General features: G+C 41.3%; 1 protein-coding gene and 1 long non-coding RNA gene across 8 annotated transcripts in view; one reads left to right on the forward strand and one right to left on the reverse strand.

Moving 5' to 3' along the window:
* Positions 1-1162, forward strand: part of LOC148151859 (uncharacterized) — a 48193-nt gene extending 47031 nt beyond the window's left edge. The window contains exon 3 of the long non-coding RNA XR_015760095.1: positions 1018-1162. This is a non-coding gene — a long non-coding RNA (uncharacterized LOC148151859). The remainder of the gene's footprint in view (positions 1-1017) is intronic.
* The window catches only part of LOC122562673 (PALM2-AKAP2 fusion protein), a 378231-nt gene that overhangs the window by 97733 nt on the left and 256788 nt on the right, over positions 1-23710 (reverse strand). Inside the window, exon 1 of one of the 7 annotated variants that reach the window (XM_043715678.2) lies at positions 21586-21844. The exons of the other annotated variants lie outside the window; for them this stretch is intronic. Within the exon in view, the coding sequence (XP_043571613.2) occupies positions 21586-21621 (36 nt within the window). The 5' untranslated portion in view covers positions 21622-21844. Of the gene's footprint in view, positions 1-21585; positions 21845-23710 lie in introns of those variants that run through there. 7 annotated transcript variants of the gene reach the window in all.

Below are 23710 nucleotides of genomic sequence, written 5' to 3' on the forward strand. Positions count from 1 at the left end.
TAATTCAATCTTCTTTTCTTCCAATATTAACAAAATATACCAAGTCACAAATAGAGGCAATTTCTTGCATTCAGAGCAGTGAGTTATAACAAAAGCTTGGACTCCCCAGCTTGAGAGGCCGTCCTCACAGAGATAGGTAACATGGTAAAAGGTATGGGAAAGTCAAATTTGTAAGACTTCTTCAACAAAAAGTAAGTCAAGTGGATAGAGTTTCAAATTGGAACAAGGCAACCATTGGATTGGCATTCAGATGCACCTCTTCTCAGCGACTGAGGCCAAAACTAAATTTCTGGACCATGTTGAGGCACACAAACTGCTAGAATCTATTCAGGAACAGCTGGATGCTGTCATGGTAGTGAGGATGGGGGTGGGGAGGTGATGAGGGTGCAGCTCTATATAAAATATTGACTCAAGTTCTACAATGATAGCAATATCCTTTTCCTATTTATTTTCTTCATTTATGCTTAGAATATACCATTGCTCCTTCTCAGAGATACTCTGAAAGTCAAACTGAGTCTTTGAATTCAAAGAGTCATTAAAATCATAGAAGGAGCTACTTAGTCAATCAAGTCCATGCTGATGCTTTGTAGACAAAAAGCAGCATTCCCAATCAGTGCTTACCCTCAATGCTCAGCACTTGAGTGCAATGAGGTTCGAGCTATTACTGGTACTCCTACATTGGAGGAAATTTCAGGATATGGACCTTGTGGATAATGAAGGAATGGTATTACATTTCTTAGTAGCTGTAATGTATAACAAAAGCAGAAAATGCCAGAAAGGCTGAGCGGGTCAGGTAACATCAACAGAACAAATTAGATAAGGAGAAGCATTTTGGGCATGGATCTTTTTTCCCCTGTCTGCTAGGTTCTACTTAACACAGAAAAGAAAACCCATTAAATGGTGGACATACCAAAGGCAATAGATTGGTACAGTTTAACAAAAAGACTCAAGTAGAATGTTTCAACATACAAACAGGCAATTTGGCCCAACTGACCTATGCCAGTATTTATTTTCCAGATGAGCCTCCTTCCACTTTGTTTCGTCCAACCCTGTCAATGGACTGAGGATAAGAATGAAGGTTCATACTCCAGCATAGTGCTGAAGAAATGCTGCATTGTTGAATTTGGAGATGCTGGTGTTGGACTGGGGTGTACAAAGTTAAAAATCACAACACCAGGTTATAGTCCAACAGGCTTAATTGGAAGCACACTAGCTTTTGGAGCGCTGAATGTGCTTCCAATTAAACCTATTGGACTATAACCTGGTGTTGTGTGATTTTTAACTTTGCATTGTTGCAAGTGTCGTCTTTCGGGTGAGTGGTCAAACAGACATTCTGTCCGTTTGTGAGCGTGCATGTAAAAAAACTTCCATGGCTCAATTTTAAAGAAGGAATAGGGGAAATAGAAGAATCGGAAAATTATCTGTGCATTTCTTAATATTTGTTCCTCAGTAAACAACACAAATAAAAGGTTAACTCATTATTATCCCATGGCTGTTTGTGGGAGTTGGTTGTGCACAATTTGAATGTCATGTTTCTTATATTACAACAGCAACTAAACTTCAAAAAGTACTTCTTTAGCTCTAAAGCATTCTGGGAGTCCAGCTGTCATGAAAGTGGTACATAAATGCTCGTCTTTCTGCTCTTTACCATGCCTTTCTAAAAACTTTTCTTGCTAATGTGTATAATTGACTTCCTTCAATAGGCCCATGTTATTCAGCTCAACTGGATTACACACAACTCCTGAATTTCTCCCAGAATTTATTAGTAATGATTTTATATTAACAACGAGTGGTTTTGGATTTCTCGACAAGGGAAAACTTCTTCCTTACACTGATCCTATCAAATCCATCCTGAAATAACACACTGAAACCTTTTTAGCTGAATCCTTACTGGACATTTGTTGAACAACTGATGCGAATTAACAATTGCCGTTCAGAAATTGTCTTTTCCTACCCGACTAGAATAGAGCACAGCTGAGAACGTAGACAAGGATCAAGTCAGAAAGGAGAAGCAACCAAATTTGGATGTGTTGCTTGGCTTTTCAAAGAAAAAAAAATTAAAGAAATCACGACGCACACAGTTTGCAGAATGTCTGGAAAGCAAGTTTGCATGTTATTGCCTGTGGCGCTGCACCATCTGTGCACAACGTGTTCAATAAAATTGAGGACTGTTGCAAGGCATGAACTACATGCCTGACTTAACTGCACAGTATCAGTGATACAGTTCTGAAAACAAAGCTGGCACATTTCCCCCGGTCCAATTCCTTTCTTCAACCACTACCCCCGCTGCTCTTCCATCTCTCTTTACAACCATTCTTCACATGAAACCTAACGGGGCATACTGAAAGATTGTTCCATGACAGTCATTGCCAGGACTGATTTGACACTTTCCCCACTTCACATAAGGCTGCTTGTCACCAGATGATATAGAAGGATAACAGATACAGTCTGACTTGCATAATGCCAACCCATTTATGTCAAGATCACATTTTAGTCAACTAAAAAAAAAATGTAGATTTTTAGGACATGCCAAAGTACTTTACAGCAAATTAGGTACTTTTTAAAAAGTATAGGTCACGGTTTTGTCAAATCTGTCAATTTGCACAGAGCAATTTCTTTGAAATGCCATGGGATAACTAGACCTTTTTCGGGGGGTGCATCGTAGAGGGGTAAATACTTTATTGACTTGGACCAGGAGGAAATCCTGTCTCTTCCTCAGAATAGAGCCATGAGATGTTTTGCATCTAAACTGAGACAGTAGATAGGACCGTTCATCCAAAGACAATCTGCAAAGGCCTCATCTGTACAGGGTTATCCAGTCTGGGGGCAGGTGATGGCCTAGTGGTATTATCATTAGACTGTTAATCCAAAAACTCAGCAAATGTTCTGGGGACATGGCCTCACATCCCACCACAAATGAATTGAATTCAATTTTTTAAAAAAGTCTGGAATTAAGAGTCTACTGATGACCATGAAAACTTTGCTGGTTGTCAGAAAAATCCATCTGGCTCACTGATGTCCTTCAGAGAAGGAAATTTGCTGTCCTCACCTGGTCTGGCCTATTTGTGACTCTAGACCCATACCAATGTAACTGACTCTCAACTGCCCTCTGACATGGCCTAGCAAGCCACTTGGTTCAAGGGCAACTAGGGACAGGCAATAAATGCTGGCCAGTCAGCGATGCCCATCTCCCACAAGTAAATAAAGAAAATCTGGCTTCTATTGCTCAAACTCCTGTGGGGGACTTGATCTCTTAAGTCTCTGACTCAGAGATAGAGTGTCACCTAGTGATTCACAGCTGACTGTATGTGATGTAAGTACAGACTCTGGCCCTGCATTTTTATTCGATGTTTAAAACCACTAAAGTACAAATTAGGGTTTGGAAATTTTGCTTATATCCTTTGCTGTTAGTTTAACAGGGCTCTGGTTAACTGTCATGGTTCCAGTACTGGACCAGTAATGACAGGCAAATTACTCAACTTAGAGATCAGTTATGCAATCTCTCTATTGCATGTAACTCCATAATTTCCTTACACTGCACACAACTTAATTAATGACAAGTCACAAAACAGAAACCTAGGGGAGGGAGATGAGATGCTCCAAGGCATCAGAACTAACTGGTGACTGTGTGATACAGGAAATGCACCAGCGCCTCATAGAATAAGTACTGCATGCAAGGGCATTCTTTGACCCATTGAGTCAGAACCTTTGTTTCAAAGAGAAACCTCATTCAGTCCAATCTCTGGTTGCTTCCCTGTATCACTGCAACATTTTCCTCCATCAAGTATGTGTCCAACTCCCTTATGAAATCTATTAAATCAATCTGTGCCCATCATCCTAGCATGAGAAATAACAGTGTGACCTTTTCACTACTTAAAAAGAGGGTGCTACAGTTTTAAAAGGGGAAGTCAATTCAAAAATCAGAAGAGAAAGGAATTTCGTTAGTCTTGTCACGATCTCAAGATGAAGCGTATTCATTGTTGTAATGTAGGAAATGCTGCAGCCAATTCTCTATGATGCTCTTTCTTCACACGCACTTTCTGAAAGAACTACGAAATTCCCAACAGACACCAGGCTATAAAAAGACTGCGCTCTTCGCCTACACAGAGAAATTAACGAGCACTGTCATCTTTTCCACAGTGTCTTGTCCAGAATGCAAAAAGTGTGTCACCAAAATGTCAAGAGTGCTTTAATGTATGATGTTGGAACTTTAGAGAGAAAAAAAGAGACATTTTGGACTGGATATTCCTGTGGACTAGCAAAAAACTTGCCTGTGTTCTCTTCAGTTTTCCAAAATGAACTTTGACCCTTGTGTGAATTTTTGAGCAATGTTTTGCCTTATCGCACAGGGGGCTGGAAAGTTCACGCAGATACCCAGTCCCCAAAGTAATTTAAAAGGTCCCTTAAACAACATCCCTAACACTCCATGCCCCTCAATCACGCATACTATTCCATAATTGGGTACCACTACACATCTTCAGATTGCCCATGACATTCCATACCTGCTTAGACAACCAAACTACTTTAGATACATCTGTGCCACCTTCATAGTCACTCACCCAGTATCTATGATGCACAGACCTCAGGATCCGCGGAATAGCTATCGAAAAATTGTCTGAGCTGAGATGACACATTTTGTTAGAAAACCTGAACTTATATTGAGAATGTGACCAAAAAGGAGTTCTGGGATTTACATATTAACGAACCAAAATTAGCAAAACCATTCTAAAAGATGAAAGTCTTAATCTAAGTGTGTTTCCTATATTACAGCCACATGATACTATAACCTTTTGCTATAAATTCTGTGCCGTCTGGTCCTGTTCTACAACCACCTGATGAAGGAGCAGCGCTTCGAAAGCTAGTGCTTCCAAATAAACCTGTTAGACTATAACCTGGTGTTGTGTGATTTTTTAACTTTCTCCGCCCCAGTCCAACACCGACTCCTCCAAATCTTCAATAGATATAGTATGTAATGCTTAACAATAGCTACACAGAAGGTCAGTGTGAATTTGATGGGCTGAATGGACTGTTTTCACACTGCTGGAAGAGCACAGCAATTCAGGCAGCATCCGACGAGCAGCATCAGACGATGCTGCCTGAATTGCTGTGCTCTTCCAGCATCACTAATCCAGAATCTGGTTTCCAGCATCTGCAGTCATTGTTTTTACCTCTGTTTTCACACTGTAGAGATTCTATGATTCTGATGTCCAGGTATGTCTTTTCAAGAAAGTATAGGACAAATCCAACTCAGCCAATTACATAACCCTATCACCCCTATGTGATGGAAGGTGTTGTTGAAAGTGCAATGAATCAGCACTTACTTACTCACTCATTGATGCCAGGTTTGGGTTCTACCAGAGTCAGCTGGCTCCTGACTTCATTACAGTCTTATTCATAAAGGAGCTGAACTCCAGGTAGGAGGTAAGAGCCCTTGACATCAGACAGCATTGAACTGAGATGTAAATGTGGCATCAAGGAGCTCGAGCAAAATTAAGTTCAATGTTGAATCAGGGAGAAATATATGCCCTGGTTGGAGTCATACTCAACACAAAAGCAAGATGGCTGTTCAAGTTCATCACTTCAGCCCCAGAATATCATTGAAGGCATTCTTCATGGTAATGGCCTAAGCCCAACGATCTTCAGCTCTTTCATTAATGACCTTGATTCCATCATAAGGTCAGATGTGGGGATATTCACTGATGATTGTAGTGAATCATTTGTAGCTCTGCAGATACCAAAGCAATCCTTGCAGCAAGACATGGACAACATTCAGACTGATTATGGAAAGAATTTTATTTGCTGTTTCAAATACCAGGCAATTACCGAACCCATCCAAAAAGTATCTAAACATCAGTTCCTGATGTTCAAACATATTCAAGGAAATTCGGCATGTCCATTAGGACTCTCACCATAGTTTATAGATGCACCATAGAAAGCATTCTATCTGGGTGTGTCGCAGCTTTGTACAGCAACTGCTCTGCCCAGGCCTGTAAGAAACTACAGAAAGTCTGACTGCCCAGACCATCTCAGAGGTCAACCTCCCATCCATGGACTCCATCTATGCTTTTTGTTGCTGTGGAAAGGCAGTCAACAAAGACCTCTCCCATCCCAGTTATAATCTCTTCCAACCTCTTAAGTCAGACAGAAGATACAAAAGCTTAAACACACGAACCAACCAGTTTCAAGAGCAGCTTCTTCCCCGCTATCACCAGACTGCTGAATGGACCTTTCAAATTTCAAATCTCAAATCTAATGTTGATCAGGCTTTTGTGCACCTCCTGTATTGTTGTAACTTTGTATGCCACTGTTCAATCAACCTATGATCTGTATGTCCTTGCACATTATTATCTGCCCATACTGCATGCAAAACAAAACTTTTCACTGTACTTCAGTACATATCGAAGAGTGTGGGGCTGGAAAAGCACAGTCGGTCAGGCAGAATCTGAGGAGCAGGAAAGTTGACATTTCGGGCATAAGCCCTTCATCAGGAATGAGGCTTGTAGACCAAGGGGGCTGAGAGATAAATGGGAGGGGTTGGGGCTGGGGGAAGGTAGCTGGGAATGCGATAGATAGATTAAGGTGGGGTGAAAGTGATAGGTTGGAGAGGAGGGTGGAGCAGATAGGTGGGAAGGAAGATGGATAGGTCGAACTGTTCAAGAGGGCGGTGTCAAGTTGGGAGGTTGGGACTAGGATAAGGTGTGGGAGGGGAAATGGGGAAACTGGTGAAATCCACATTGATCCCGGTTGTTGAAGTGTCCCAAGTCACCTTCCACCCCACCAATCTCTGAATATACCTCTGCCATTTCTGCCACCTACAAACAGACCCCACCACCAGAGATACATTTCCCACCTCACCTCTATCTGCATTTCAGAGACACCATTCTCTCAGTGACTCCCTTGTCATGTCCACACCGTCGTCCAACCCACCATTTCCTCCCAGCACCTTCCCCGCCATCGCAGGAAGTGCAAAGCATGTGCCCATACCTCCCCCTCACCTCTGTCCAAAGCCCCAAAAGGATCCTTCCACACCTGACAGAAATCTACCAGCACTTCCACACGTCATCTACTGCATCCATTGCACCCGATGTGGTCTCCTCTACATTGGGAAGACAGGACACCAATTTGCTGATCGTTTCAGAGAACATCTCTGCGGCACCCACACCAACCAACCCCACCGCCCTGTGGCTGAACACTTTAACTCACCCTCCCACTCCACCAAGGACATTCAGGTCCTGGGCATCCTCCATCATCAAACCCTAACCACCAGATGCCTGGAGGAAGAACGCCTCATCTTCTGTCTTGGGACAATTCAACCACACGGGATCAATGTGGATTTCATCAGTTTCCCCATTTCCCCTCTCCCCACCTTATCCCAGTCCTAGCCTCCCATCTCGACACCGCCCTCTTGAATGGTCCTACCTGTTCATCTTCCTTCCCGCCTATCTGCTCCACCTTCCTCTCCGACCTATCACTTTCACTCCCCACCTTCATCTACTTATTGCATTCCCAGCTACCTTCCCTCCACCCAGCCCCACACCCCTCCCATTGATCTCTCAACCCCCCTTGGGGCCTCATTCCTGATGAAGGGCTTATGCCCAAAATGTTGATTTTCCTGTTCAGCGGATGCTGCCTGACTGGTTGTGCTTTTCCAGTGCCACACTCTTCAACTCTGATCTCCAGCATCTGCAGTCTTCACTTTCTCTTAGGTACCTATGACATCAAATCAAATCAAAGCTGAATCCTATACTAGCAATATCTTGGAAGTAACCATTGACCAGAATCTGAACTGGACCAGCCATACAAGTACACTGACTACCAGAGAATGTCAGAGGTTGTGAAATTGGAGCGAGGTAACTCACCTCTTGACTCCCCTAAGCCTGTTGCCATCTACCAGGTAAAAACAAGGACTGCAGATGCTGGAAACCAGAGTCTAGATTAGAGTGGTGCTGGAAAAGCACAGCAGGTCAGGCCGGATCCGAGGAGCAGGAATATCGATGTTTTGGGCAAAAGCCCTTCATCAGGAATAGAGGCAGGGTGCCTGCAGAGTGGAGAGATAAATGAGAGGAGGGTGAGGGTGGGGAGAAAGTAGCACAGAGTACAATAGGTGAATGGGGGTGGGGCTGGAGGCGATAGGTCGGAGAGGAGGATGGAGTGGATAGGTGGAAAGGAAGATAGGCAGGTAGGACAAATCAAGAGGGCGGTGCTGAACTGGAAGGTTGGAGCCATCTACCAGTCAGGAGTGGGATGGAATATTCCCTGCTCACATGGATGAGTGCAGCTTCAACAACACCAAAAACAAAGCAGCCCACTTGATCAGCACCACATGCAACAATTTAAACATTCACTTCCTCCTCTACAAGCGTATAGTAGCAGCAGTGTTTACCTCATCAAAGATGCACTGAAGAAATTCACCAAGGTTCCTCTGAGAGTCTTCCAAACCTGCAATCTGTATCTCTTAGGTCAAAGGCAGCAGCTGAATGGGAACACTGCCATTTCCAAGTTCCCTTTCAACTTGGAAGTATATCTCCGTTCAAAATCCTGGAATTCCCTTCCCAGCAGCATTGGGGGTGCACCTGCCCAGACTCTAATGAATCAAAAAGGCATCTGACCTCCACTTTTTCAAGTATAGTGGCGGACAATAAATACTGGCTCACACCCCACAAAGAAATTTAAGAAATTTGATGATGTTAAACTATTTGCACTTACCTTTCAGAGTGTCCATGACTGTCATAGTTCCTAGTTAGATGCAAAAGATCCCATATTGATATGTGTTGAAGAAAAGCTGAAGAATTTCAATGAACATCACCAAAGGTTGCTGATCAGATGTTATTTCTGTTGTGTGTGGGAGCTTGCTGTGTGCAAATTCACTGTTTCCTTACATTACAACCATAACCACACTTATAAGGGACCTGAGGGGCAACGTTTTCACACAGAGGGTAGTGCATATATGATATGAGAAAGTGGTAGAAGCGGGTACAATTACGACTTTTAAAAGACATTTGGATTTGTACATGAAGAGAAAAGGATTAGAGGGATGTGGGCCAAATGCATGCAAATGGGATTAGTTACGTTCAGGAAACCTGGTCAGCATGGACAAATTGGACCGAAGGGTCTGTTGCCATGGTGTATGACTCTGACTCAATGAGTCTATAAACGCTTTGGATCATGTTTAAATACAAGTCTTTCATCCTTGGAAACAAATGAACTTCAGGAATGGGAGCCTCTAGCATCATAGTTTGCTTTGCACTCACCTGCTGCTTATAATTAATCCAGCCTCTCCGGGCTGAGATTGTGGTAAGCAATACCAGTCACAGGTTAATTACCTGCTTTTAAAAGTTATGTACTAAAGTATGGCCATGAAGGTGACTGAGACAGGTGGGTACAATGTTGCACGATAACGAGATTGCATTGCCAGTAGTAAATTGCACGGTATAGATAAAGAGAGGCATTCATTCAAACTGTATAGCTTCAGATATAATTGAATTGTTCCATGAATGCTGTTTCACCTAAAAGAATCAGTTATCCAACAAACTAAAACAAAGAACGGTGAATGCTAGAAAACTGAAACAAAACAGAAATCTCTGGAGAAACTTAGCAGGTCTGGTAGCATCTGTGGCGAAAAAGCAGAGATAATGTTTTGAGTCCAGTGACCCTTCCTCAAAAGGTTTTATATCACTTATCCAATTTCTGCTTCCACAAACTTTTGAGACAATGCATTGCAGATCATAACTTTTTGTGCAAAACAATTTCTTAGCTTTCTCTTTTTTTGCAAACTACCTTCAATCTGCGTGGTTTGATAATGACCTCCTGCCTTTGGAAAATAATTCTCCCTATTTACTCCTTTCCTTCACCATTTCGAATATTACCTTAAATTTCACGATAACATTAATCGATAAAATTTTTTAGCAAACACATTTTTGTGTCCAAGCTGCAGAAGCTTCTCCCCCCACTGCTGAGCTCTTTGTAATATTTCTCAGTGTAATTGGACAAGGTAGCTGCAGCCCCAAGGCAAGCATGAGGGAAGGTGGAGAGATAATTAATAGCACAAAATGTCCTCGTCAGCCTCGACTTTATTTCCTCCGAGAGGTACTGACATACTTTCCACTCCTTTCATTGACCTTCATGCTACACTGCACCAAGTTAGGTAGTTCTACTGACTTGCTTCCAAATTTATTGAATTTAAAAAAAATCCTTCTTTATAGACCTCACAAGCAAGGCACTGCATCACACACGCAAAAAGTCAGAACAGTTAAACCAGTAATTCTGGTGTCCAAAAGACTTCCAGTTTATTGTGTGGGAGAGTTAAAGTTAGATGCATTCCACAACATTCCCCTCCCCCTCTGCCCAAAACTGCAGGGATCCATGTAGATCCATGCCCATTCATTTCAATATAGACAGGCTGCCACCTTCATGTTATCTGCTGACTAGCATCTAGCCAGGGCTATCCCTGTTGTGCCTTGACTGCATGTGTCATTAGTGGGCCCAAAAACATCACTTTCTTCTACTACCTAAAGCTGATCTGCTCCACTTAAAAGGGGACATGCATTGTAGCTGGAACAGGGGCTGGGAGTAGTGTAGGCATTGGATCTGAGCAGTAAAACATCGAAGAATGATCAAGGCGGGAGTGAGCAAGCTCCAAGTCTTCGATATGCTACATGAGAAAACTTGGAGGTGGTGCTGGAAATAATATCCTGTATTCACAGGTACTCCAGAAACATGCTTAAAAAGCAGCGGGAGGAAGTTGCTATCGATGCAGGGTAGTGTGTGACCAGATGCAATAGGGTCTAATGAGATTGCACGTTTACTCTGCTCCCCTTGGAGGGGACAGTGCTGACCATTATACAGACAGTGGATGCCATTTTGGTTGCTCAACAACTCAAACAACAGCTGATACTGAAGCCAATTTCATGCATTCTGGGATCTGACTGACTCATGATAAAGTGAGTTTGATTGTCTCTCAATATTTGATCAGCTAGAAAAAGTAGATCACTTGCTGCAAAGTAACTTGCCTCCTGACTCTTCAAGGTTTGCCCACCACCTACAAGATAGAAGTCAGGAGTTTGATGAGATATTCCCAACTTGAATGAAGAACTATATCTCCAACAACACTTAAGTTTGACATAATCCAGAATAAAACAGTTGGCATCACACACTCAAACCTTCACTCCATCCAGCACCAATGTTTAGTTACAGCAGCATACAAGAAACATTGCAGAAATTCACAAAGGCTCCTTCCAAACCCATTACCTCTCCCATTCCACTATCCTGGAATTCCATCTCTAACTGCATTGTGGGTCTACCTACAGCACATGGACTGCAGCAGTTCAAAAAGGCAGCTCACCACCACTTTAACAGTCATTAGTGATGGGAATAAATGCTGGCAGTGATGCCAAGATGCTATGAATGAATGAAAAAGATAAGGTGCCACCTTGTGCCATCACAAAGAAGGGGTTACAAAAACTCCAGTCTTGTTTTGAAGACTCCAGCAATTCAAGTCCAATCTTGAGGCAACTCAGGACAAGATTGGTCTGAGGAAGGATCACTCAACCAGAAATGTTAATTCTGATTTCTCTCCACAGGTGCTGCCTGACCTGCTTAGCTTTTCCAGCAATTTCTCTTTTTGATTCAGGATAAGACTTGTTGGAGAATGAAAATCAATTACTGTATGTGCTTTCTTTCCTCCTCATTTCCTTCAAAAGCTTTTGTTTATTAGCTATGATAATATTGTGGATTGGAATAAAAAAAAGGGCTGTTTGACTTTGTGGGCTAATTGGGGGGAGGTGCAAAGTTACATGATGACACCTTCAGGAATACTTCCAACCAGTTAAACCTAACTCTGCACTTAGCACAAAGAAATTATGAAAGGCAAGATGTGCTTTACCAATCAGAACAATAATGTGCCTAATTGCCCTTTCTGTGCTGTTCTGTCCCATTTTTTTTTAAAAAAGCAAGAGCTTTCATTTATAAAGCAGTTTTCACAATCTCAACACATTTTCAAGAGCTTTGCAGACAATGAAGTACTTTGAAGTGCAGCCATTATTGTAGTGTAGGAAACACCGCAACCAATTTGCACACAGCAAGTTCCTGCTAAAAGCAACACAATAGAAGGTGGATAACCTCTTTTAATGGTGTTGTTTGAGAGATAAATGTTGATTACAACACAGTGGAAAACTCACCAGATCTCCTTCAAATAGTACTGTGGGATTGTTTTACATTCACTTGAGAAAGTAAATGATTTAAAACTTCCCCAATAAGATGGCAACGTCCTTTATTGCAGTACTCCCTCAGCACTGCATAGGATAAACCAAATAACCAAAGAATCTGACGGATAACCACTGGCACTTTATGCAACTATAGAAATATGGGTAGTCTGCAATGAATAAGCCATCATTCAGCTGAAAGGCTTATTAAACTATAAGAGCAAAGATTAAGCAGTTTATAAGCAGCAACAGAACATTAAAATTGAGTTACTACACTCAGCTAGCTCCTAGCTGTTTATTAATTTTTTTTAAACGTAATTTGTTTTCATGTTGTGCAGGAAGAACACTGATCACAGTCGAGGTGTTGAGGTAGATGAAATGATGTAAATAGGATGATAATGAAGGTAATCGTGCATTAACAGCTGTTACTATAGTAATACCAGTTTTCACAATATATTGACACACAAAGCATGTTACAGTAAAAGACAGCACGGCCAATTGAAATGAACACATTAATTCTGTCATAAGTAAGAACTCAAAATATGACAGAAAAATTGTGAAAACTGGCAAATTTGTTGATCATTTTATCTCATTGCTATCACATTGATTAATGGAACACAAACAATCCAGTATTGTTAACTCGCAACATAAATGTACCTCTGTGATGTCTGAGTCTGAGTCTACCAAGAGATCTTAATTGACAATGGCACTAATTGAAATTGATCGCAAATCACAAAGATTCATTCTGTGCTATAGCTTTAGCATTTAACAACTAAACCAGCCAGCAGCTCTCCAGAATTAAGAACACATCATTAAATGCAGGGAGTCACAAAATCATGGATGATAAAGCAAAGAATGAAGCATTTATTCCAATGGAGGCTATTCCAGAAGCTTAACTAGAGTGATTAACTCAAATTATTTTATCTCCTGTACTCCTTATATTCTTCTAACTCAAACTGTGAGGGAGACAGAGAGAAAAACTGTTTCCACTGAAGGCAAATGGTGAATGAACCAGAGGGGAGATGACCAGAATCTTCTTTTAATGTAATAATATGGAACACACTGACTGAAAAGGTGGTGGAAGCAGATTCATCAATAACTTTCAAAGGGGATTAATCAAAAAGCAAAGATTTTCAGGGCTATGTAGAAAGAGCAGGGGTTGATTGGAATACTCTTCCAAGGAGTTGGCACAAGGATGATGGGCCTGTTTCCACACTAAGTAATCTAATCTAAACCCCTCTGTAAATGCCAGACAGTGGTCAGTTTTGAGAGTACTCTCCAAACTGTTGGCTGGTAATTTTAAAGCTTCTACACTTAATCTAACTCTTCGGTGAAAGCATTTGCAATGTTGACTGGTTTAATTATGCACTGGCAGCTAGATATCAGTAAGAGAGAGAGCAAAACAGCAATCAACGCTCATTTATATATCAGCTTCAAGACAGTACAACATCCCAAAGTGATTCAAAGCAGCATTAATTAAGCAAGATACATAAGGAGATATCAGAGCATATGACCAAAACCTTGGTCAAAAGGGAAGTATTTTAAAAGAAGTAAAGAGAGGCAGAGAGGATTAGGGAGGAGTTGGGACAGTTGAAGGGACAGCTGCCAATAATGGAGCAATAAAAACTGGTGACATGAAAGTGTCTTAAAATTGTGGACATGTGAAAAACTAACAACATTCTATTAAATTTGCATTTGGTGTCATACAGCATAGAAACAGATCCTTCGGTCCAACTTGTCCATGCCGACTAGGTTTCCCAAACTAAACTAGTCCCAAATTTCCCACACTTGGTTTATATCCCGTTAAATCTTTCCTACTCCTATATCTGTCCAAATGTCTTTTAAATGTTATAACTGTTCCTGCATCTATCACATCTTCTGGCAGTTCATTCCATATCCGCACCACCCTTTGTGTGGAAAAGTTTCTCTTCCGTTCCTTTTAAATCTTTCTCCTATCACCTTAAAATTATACCCTCTAGTACTGAACTCCCCTAATCTAGGGAAAAGACCTTTGCTGTTTACCTTATCCATGCCCCTCATGATTTTATAAACCTCTATAAGGTCACCCTTCAATCTCCTATATTCCAGGGAAGAAAGTCCCAGCCTATCCTGCCTCTGTATAACTCAAACTCTCCAATCCCAGTAAGATCCTTGTATATCTTTTCTGCTTCCTTTCCAATTTAATAACATCCTTCCTATAGCAGGCCGACCAGAACTGTACACAGTACTCCAAAAGAGGCCTCACCAACATCTTACATAATCTCAACATAATATCCCAGCTCTTATACCCAAACGGTCTGAGCAATGAAGTCAAGCACGTCAAATGCCTTATTTACCACACTGTCTACCTGTGATGCAACCTTCAACGAATGATATACCTGAACTCCTAGGTCTCTTGTAATGCAAAATGTATTTTCTAATTTATTACAGTTAATCAGAGAATAATGAAATGATTTTGTGCAGCATAAACTCATTTATCCAGGTATTATGCCACACTGATTGAGCTGAAGGTTCACACTACCATTCTGCACATTGTTCCCTCTTAATCTCAGCCAAGGCAATGGAAGAAAATTGTGCCACACAACAGGGAAGAATGGAGATGTGTTCAGAAACATAACAGTAAAATTTCGAGGGACCATTGTTGGCTAGTTTCTGGGAATTGATAGGGCTGGGAACCACACTTAGTTTGGGTATGGCATGTATGAAAGAAAATAGAATTATAGAATCATAGAGTTATACAGCATGGAAACAATCCCTCCAGTCCAGCTTGTCCATGCTGACCAAGTTGGCCAAGTTTAGTCCCATATCCCTCTAAACCTTTCTTATTCACATACCCATCCAGATGAAGTGCTTACACATATCAATTCTGAGTGCAATCAGTGACTGAAGGACAACTACATTTCACAAATGAAATACTGATTAATTAATTATATTCTTAAAGAGCAAGTATGGAGGCCTTTGATGGGTCTGCTCATCATGAACTAAAATAGTGATGGAGGTGGCAGGACTCCCCACTGCCACCGTCCTAACTGATAAAATGCCTCATCAATACCAAACCCACGGTCTCAAAATTCTATGCATTGAACCAGCTGACAATACAGATACATTACACCAGCTGCTACTAGACAGAAACATTTCACACCAGTCAACAGTAAATCTGGTTTCCTCACACCAACGAGCTCAAAATAGAATTGCTTTGTAGAAGCTGGCATCAAATGTGGATGCACAGGCTCTCCTAATTGCCTAATGGAGAATGCTAAGTGTGGCATGGTACCAATCTACACGGACAGAGGTTCCCAGTCCATGCTGAGAGGTAGTTGATTCAGCCAAACAGCTGCTCAAACTCTACAAATGATCTCAGCCATTGCGCTAGGAACAAACGAGGAATTCCCTTCTAACAACTTTGTAGAAATTCTGTTTGAAAATACACATGTGGACTGAGGGCTCCATTCCAAATACCTGCCAAGCTTGGCTTTGAAATCAAGTCTAGTGACATGGGTAAAGAGCTGGCCTTCAGCTGCCATCAAGGAAGGTACTTACTGACTCTGGGGTAGGGAATAGGGTGAACAGCCTTCAGAGGGCGGGGGAGACAGCTTGATGACTTTTCTTAGAATCCTTACAGTGTGGAAACAGGCCATTCGGCCCAACAAATCCATATTGACCCTCCGAAGAGAAAACCATCCAGACCCATTCCCCTATCTACATTTATCCCTGACTAATGCTACTAACCTACACATCTCTAAACATAATGGGCAATTTAGCATGGCCAATTCACCTAACCTGTAGATCTTTGGATTGTGGGAGGAAACCAGAGCACCTGGAGGAAACCCACACGGACACAGGGATAATGCAAACTCCACATAAACAGACACCTGAGGTTGGAATCAAACCCAAGCCCCTGGAGCTGTGTGGCAGCAGTGCTAACCATTGAACCACTGTGCCAACCCTTTTATTATCTTACAAGCAGGGAGCACAGAATACAACAGCAAAGAAAAGGAAGAAATGATATTCAAGGCTTCAGGACACCCTGAAACATTTTACAGCCAAAAGTTATTTTTGAAGTAGGGCATGAAGCAGCCAATTTTCAAACAGCAAGATCCCCAAAATCAGCAATAAGATCATGTTTGCAAGTGTGGGCTGAGGGAATGAATATTTCTCAGGAGACCGGGCAGCACTCTTCTGCTATTTTACAGATAGAAGCAAAAGAACCGATGGCACAGGGCAGACAAGGCCCAGATTTTTTTAACTTACCTGAAAGTTGACATAACCAGCCAGTTCAGCGCACTCTCTCAATATTGTACTTGAAGTGTCAGCTTGGAACTATTTGCATTTAAGTTACTGGAGACGGACACGAACACACAACTCATGTTAAACATCTAACAGCCATTTGGTGTAGGAGATGACCTGAAGTCAATCTTTATGAATTTTAGATTTATTTACAAAGTGAAGATTTACAAGTATATGACATTGCACCCTACTTCCCATCCTAGTGTCGGTAATGTTTCTTTATATAGGTATTTTCTAAATCAACCTGTCCAGAGATGTTATTACACACCTTTGGAGCAGGTGGCATTTGATCCTGGGCCTCCTGGTTCAGAGGTAGGGGCACTACCAAGTTCCTTAAGACTTGCATCTAAAGGCATTTTTAATGAATCTGTTCACATATGTTATTTTGCAACCTCGGGGCAGGTGGGTCTTGAACCCAGGTCTTTTGGCTCAAAGGCCGGGACACTATCCTCTTCCGCAAGCACCTGCACCATAAGATGGATATTTTCTAATAACCTGTTCAGAGATGTTTTTCCACACTTCTGGATAAGGTGAGACTTGAACCTGGATTGTTTGGCTCAGAGGTAGTGGCACTACTACTGCACCACAATCGGGCCCTTGATAGCCTCACAAGATAGATACTCTCTGATCATATCACCTTTTTATGCCCACATTCAATTTATAAAATTAAATCTCTGTTCACTCAAAGGGAGAAGAAATACTGGCGAAACTATGTCTTGCCTCAAGCAGCATCGCTGCACTTGTATGAGGCAGTGGTTCTGTTAACCAAAACCTTCCAAGCAATGACAATGGGGGTTGGATTAATGCTGTGTTCAAAACGTTCCCCTGACTGATATTTCTTCCATAATCTTCAGATCTCAGCTGTCACAGAAATGTGGAGGGCAACTCCTATTACACTCCAACCCAGGGGCTGGCCATTCAAGTTGAGTAGCAATGGGGAAAGATTGGACATATCTCCTTTTAATAGCATTGCCTGCTTTTCACGGCAAGTTTAAACATCCAGTTTCTTTGAATGTTACTGAATGGGTGGATGGGTGAGTGAGTGAGTTGGCATGTGAATGCGTAGCTGGGTGAGATAGGTAAATGGAAGATCAGGGAGGTATGCAAGTCAGTGTGTGAGTGAGAGGGGTAGGTAAGCAAATGGGTGAAGTGAGTAGGTGGGTTGTCAAGAAAGATAATCAGATCTTGCCTGCTGTGTGGTCAGGAGGATGGTAGTCAGGAGGAGCTAAAGGGGTTAGTGTGAGTTCAGTCATTTCTCAGGCATTAGACTATTTTCTCTCCTGTACAATATTTTCTGGATAACTATAACGTTAAGCATTCTGGAACTGTCCGAAGTTTCTGACTCTAACTCAAAGTCAGAGACATTTGACTAGGGACCCAGGCAGAGAGATGTTGAAATTTCCTGGGCATTTCCCAAATAGGTTCACACATCAGGTGGTTGGGTGGATGTAGACAAAATGTTTTCCCTGGCTGGTGAGTCCTAAACCAGGGCATAGAATCTTAGGATAAAGTGCAAGCTACACAGGACTGAAGTGGTTCCTCCTCACTTCACTCAGGTGAATATTTGGAATTTCTCAGAGCTTCCAGTAATCATTAAGCAGCTTCCAGAGAAATCATGATTTGGTGTTAGGATTGAGCCCTCCACTATCACCTGATGAAGGAGTGTCACTCCGAAAGCTAGTGTGCTTCCAATTAAACCTGTTGGACTATAACCTGGTGTTGTGTGATTTTTAACTCAAGAGAAATCAATAGATATCCGGAGGGTAATCACACCAAAGAATATGGGAAGTATAGGAAAGTTGTACTGAGGAGGTGATCAACCAAGATTTAATTGAATGGCAGATCATTCTCAATGGACTATTCTTGATCCTATTGTGTCCACAGGTCCCAATGCGTACCTTCAGTGGTATGCCTAGATACCAAAAGATTAGGTCTATTGTGTAGTTCTGTTCTTCTGTTGTATTAAATCTAGAAGCAGGCACTAAAAAAATGCATCTGTTTATTAGAAGGATCAACTGACCTGAAACTCATTAAGCATTACAACTTCCCATTTGTGAAAAGGAATGGGAACACTTTTGAAATTAGGAAGCATCTGTCTCACTTGACCTCGAACACAATGAGGACAGCCTGCGCCAAAGAGGAAAGGTTTCTTATTCCTATCTGAAGTGGCACAATGATATAAACAAAGCAACACTAAGAGAGACCATTCTGTGTCTTAGCACGTACACGTCTTGAAGTAATTTGCACTGCCATTTTTTAGGTACAATTAAATCAAGGTAATGTTCTTCTTAAACTATTCAGGAAATCCTAGATTTCAGCAGTAAACATCAACACTTACTTATGCGTTGGATCAATGCATGATTAGCGAAGAAGTAGGACACACAATGATGATATTGATGATTTCCCAAAGCAAAGGTCAATTTAACAATTCCAACAACAGTAAGGTCATGCTCAGCAGATGCATGGAAAACCAAGTCAGATGTCGTACTGCATATTTAAATTGTACTGTGGCTGTAGTTTTCATTAGCTAAATGCATGTACTGTCAAAAATGATTTTATATTTTTGGGTCAGCTCCTTCTTACAAATTGCTATCACTGAGCCAAGCTGCCTTTTGGTGCAGCAGCTTTTTCTATTTTATTCTGTTCCTTTGTATTGTGTTATGATTATAGTGAAAATGGTTGATGACTATTCAACTTTTATCGTTTGACTTGAATGTAAGATTTTCAAGAACCGGTTTCAAAAGGACGCTGTTGACTTAAAATGGCCAGTGATCACCTAAAAAAGCCCAGGCGACCTACATGAACTATGTGAAAACTAGTTACTTTGGAATTACCATTTCAATCAAAGGGCACTGAAATTCAGTAGGGTGTCAAAGAAATCACATCTCTGGTTTTACTTATCTGTTAACTTCACCTATTGAAAGAGGAAAGGTGATCTGTGGAATGTTCTACTTGGGAAAAACATTGGAATAAACAAACAAACAAAATTTCAATAGCTTGCTATGAACAGCAAAAAGAGACAGAGCCACTTGGATTGCATACAGCAAGGATAAAGAAGGCTTCTGTCTCTGGAGATTTCCCTCAAGCTCAGAAACTAGCTTCAGAAAAACTACCATTCACAGGGAAATTGAGGGTAGCTGCTAGCTTTGCTACTCATTAGGAAACAGGACACTCAAACTGTTACAACTCAGGTTTCACTCTCACAACTCAAAGGCTCTTAAAAGAAACCATGAACTGTAACTGCTTTTATTAATACCCTCTCCTTCACCTTTTTTGTAAGCTCATTACCAGTGTGTTTACTGGTGTGTTTGAGTACTTTTTCAGGGTAGTAAAGTCTCTTTTACACAAGAATTTGAATCGACTCTCCTTCATTTTTAATCTGGCTATCTAGTTTAGTTGATGATTTGGAGGAGCTGGTGTTGGATTGGGGTGTATAAAGTTTAAAAAAAAATCACTCAACACCAGGTTATAGTCCAACAGGTTTATTTGGAAGCACTAGCTCCAAAAGCTAGTGCTTCCAAATAAACTTGTTGGACTATAACCTGGTGTTGCGTGATTTTTAACTTTAGTTGAAGTATCTTAGGCATGCACTAAGAAAGAAATGGTACAACTGATTGAGAGGAGTTCAGAAAAAAAGAACCATGACCCCTTCTCACATAGTCGTGACAAGTGGGACAGAAAAAAGGGAGCACTTTACAACCTAAGGATGCCGCAATGCATTTTTTAAGCAAATGTAGCACTATTTAAATATAGCCATTCTTATGAGGTAGAACAGTAACGAGTTTCCCATTCATATCACACTGTAATACATGGAAATCCTGTTCATTATGATTTCCAGCCAGGAGTCCCAAGTTTCAATTGGCATGCTGAAGGTAGGCTGAATTCAGACCCCATACAAAGTCTGGGGCTATAAGTGGTTAAGTATTATCCAAAACAGAGGTAGGGGCCAGGAGATGAAGCTAATGGAAATAAGGTAGGATTTCTGGCTACTCAATTTCCAGCCAAGAATGAGGATTTAGAAAGACAAAAATAATGTGAAACTTGTCTGGTTTGTGATTTGCAAATCAGCATCTAACAGTTTGATTGACAGCATGTGAAGTGAAGGGAGCATTTCTGAGATCTCAAGCACCTTTTCCAATGTTAACAGTCAATCATTAAACATGGATCCAATAAAAGTATTTACATTGTGCCTTAATTTGGTTGTTATGTAGACAAATAGCAATCTAAATGTACCAGCCACTTGATTCATAAAACACCAGTCAGGTATATTTAATTGGAGAAAGTGAATTTGCAGAGTCCAGATTTGGATGCAGTATTGCAGGTATGATTTATACCAAGGTTCTATGCAACAGGAGCATAACTTGCACCCAGTGTATTCCCCCACCGAGATGGGGCTTGAAGCTTCGACACAAATTAAGTTGACACACTGAGGTGGCGGCACCATTGCCACACCCATTACTAAACTCAGGTGCTCCTCCAATGCCCTTGTATACACTTCAGCAGCCCACCTGTATCCTGCAGTAAGTATTGACACACATAGCAATTTTGACACAACCATCTCAGTAAGCAAATAGCCACATGCTTTTCAAGATGTACTCCTGAGGCAATAATGCTGTTCCACACAGACATGATCGTATTGCCTGGATTATGATGTGATGCACAAGTATGGAGCAGTTGTTTCTGCTTTGCAACGGGAATAGGTTTTGCGCAAAAGTAGCAACAGCCCTTGCAACTGGCCTCAAAAAAATTGCTGACCTCAAAGATGTAACAATCTTTGTGGGTGTATGTTTTCTGTTTTCTTGACAGGAATTTAATCTGGTGCTAAGGGTGCAATAGTAGAAATATTAGAACATAGCAAATAGGAGCGGGAATAGGTCATTCAGTTCTTGAAGCCTGTCCCACTATTATTACAGATCTCAACCCTACTTACTCACCAGGTTCTTTAACTTTGTAGGAGACCAAACATTTTTATATTTTAGCCTTAAACATATTCAGAAATGGAGCAGCCACAACAACACTTGCTATTTTTATATTTACCTCAAAACAGCCCATTAAACGACCTTTCCATGTACCTTCAATCAATCTACAACATACATACCGACAGCAAAGAGCACAGGAGCAGCCAGGAAATCATGATTCCTTGTTTCTTCAGAAGTGCCAAAATGAAGGACAATGCTTTGTCCGTCCAGTAAATCCTTCAAGCACTACTTTCTTCCTTTTCCCTGCTGCCAATTCCTGTGGAGAAGATCCTGGCCCGACCAAACAAATCTCGTTTTCGTTTCAAGTGTTTGTTTCTTTTCCGGTGGAGGAAGGGGTCACGTTGAGAAACGGAAAGTCTGCAGCAGACCTTCCAGTTGCCCTCTCAATGGCTGGAAGATTGTGAACCAGGTAACCTGCTCCCTGTTCACACTTCCAAAACCTCCAGCAAGGTGATGCCTTTGGATCAGTCACATGCTTCGTGAAAGTCAGCAAACCCCGTGCAGAGGTGAGGCTGCTTGTTTATGTATTAAAAAACACCTTCGGCTCATTAACATGGAAATACGACGCCTTGGCATGACCTTGATGCTTTATCTTGGTTTGCATTCCTGCTTCAACTGGTCCCAAAATCACCGTAAATATAAACACACACTTGCCACAGAGAAGGGAAAGATAAACAAAAACTGAATAAACTATCAGTGAAGATACAGATTTATAGATTTTTCTCTCTTTGAAAATACAACATTTACAGTGCTGAAATGTATTCGCACATGAAGAAAGGCTAGTATCTATGAAGTATCTTTCACAACCATAGGACTCTCTCAGCAGTGGATGTGTTGAGTGTCTTGGCACCAGATTTAAATCCCTGTCAGATTTACGCTCAGATCTGGAGTGGAACTTGAAATCCGGATCCGAGTCAAAAAGTCCCTCTGTTATTGCTTGTTGCAGCTGGGGAGGGCAAGTTGCGCACTCAGCTACTTTGGAGCATCCAGACAGAGACAGAATCACATGCATATGGACGTGCATTGGGACAAAGGAAAGTCAGCAGTGCTGCAGTAGCATCCCAAATCTTATGGGGTCTGTGTTGCTGACAATTGTTGCGGTAAATGTTGTGAAATCTCCTGACAGAATATGCAGACAGTCTGCGTTAGAATATTGTGATGTGCATTGGTTGCACGCAAAATTTAATGAACTACCATGATGGGAAGAGCAGAATTTAACCTCTTGCCCTTCTTGGGTGTACGGTGGCACCATGGATATCACCTGTAATCACTCAGAGACTTGAGGAGTGGCCTTAAAGGGACAGGCCCCAGCTTTGAACATACATCTTTTTTTTTTAAGTAGGAGGCATGAGACCTGAGATTTTACCACCATTCCACACACACAAGCAATGCCTCAAATTATTAAATACCACTTGGAATGATTCATAAAGCTGAAGTAGAGTAACTTGTGTTGTACAAATGCCATACAATAACATTACCATGGCTGAATCCCCACCATTAACAATGAGGGGGTACCATGGACTAGTCATATAAATACTGTGGTTACAAAAGCAGATCAGATGTTGGGAATTCTGTGGCGAGTAACTCATTTCTTGTCTTACCAAAGCCTGTCGTCCATTTACAAGGCATAAGTCGGGAGACCAATGAAATAGAAGTTGGGTTTTAGAATAATGTTTTACTGTCATGTGTACTCAAGCACAGAAGTACTGGAGTACTGTGAAAAGTTTACAAAGTCGCCATTCTCCAGCGCCATCTCCAAAAACCTGAATTTAAAAAATCTTAACACAAAATACAGAACAACTATCGAAGATACAAAACATAGAATTTTAGAAGAAAGAAATACAAAAAAAAAAGCAGCAAGGGGGAAGTATCCAGATCTAAAAAAGTCTTATAGTAAGTAAACAGTAAATATTCTTGGTCAGCCCAGACTCGATTTAAACTAAGGTCAGAGACAATTATTGGGTGAAAACTGCAGAGACCTTTCATTGGTCAAGGCATTGAGTATAGGAGTTGGGATGTCTTGCTGCATCTGTGCAAATCGTTGGTATGGTCACATTTGGAGTACTGCTTGCCCAACATAGAAAGGATATTATTAAACTAGAAAGAGTGCAGAAAAGATTTACTAGAATGCTAACTGAACTACAAGTTTGAATAGAAAGTGAGGTCTGCAGATGCTGGAGATCAGAGCTGAAAATGTGTTGCTAGAACAGTGCAGCAGGTCAGGCAGCATCCAGGGAACAGGAG

This window comes from Chiloscyllium plagiosum, unplaced genomic scaffold, assembly GCF_037043375.1.
Source record: "Chiloscyllium plagiosum isolate Xiang-an unplaced genomic scaffold, Cpla_swu_hap1 HiC_scaffold_2, whole genome shotgun sequence".
Lineage (NCBI taxonomy): Eukaryota > Metazoa > Chordata > Chondrichthyes > Orectolobiformes > Hemiscylliidae > Chiloscyllium > Chiloscyllium plagiosum.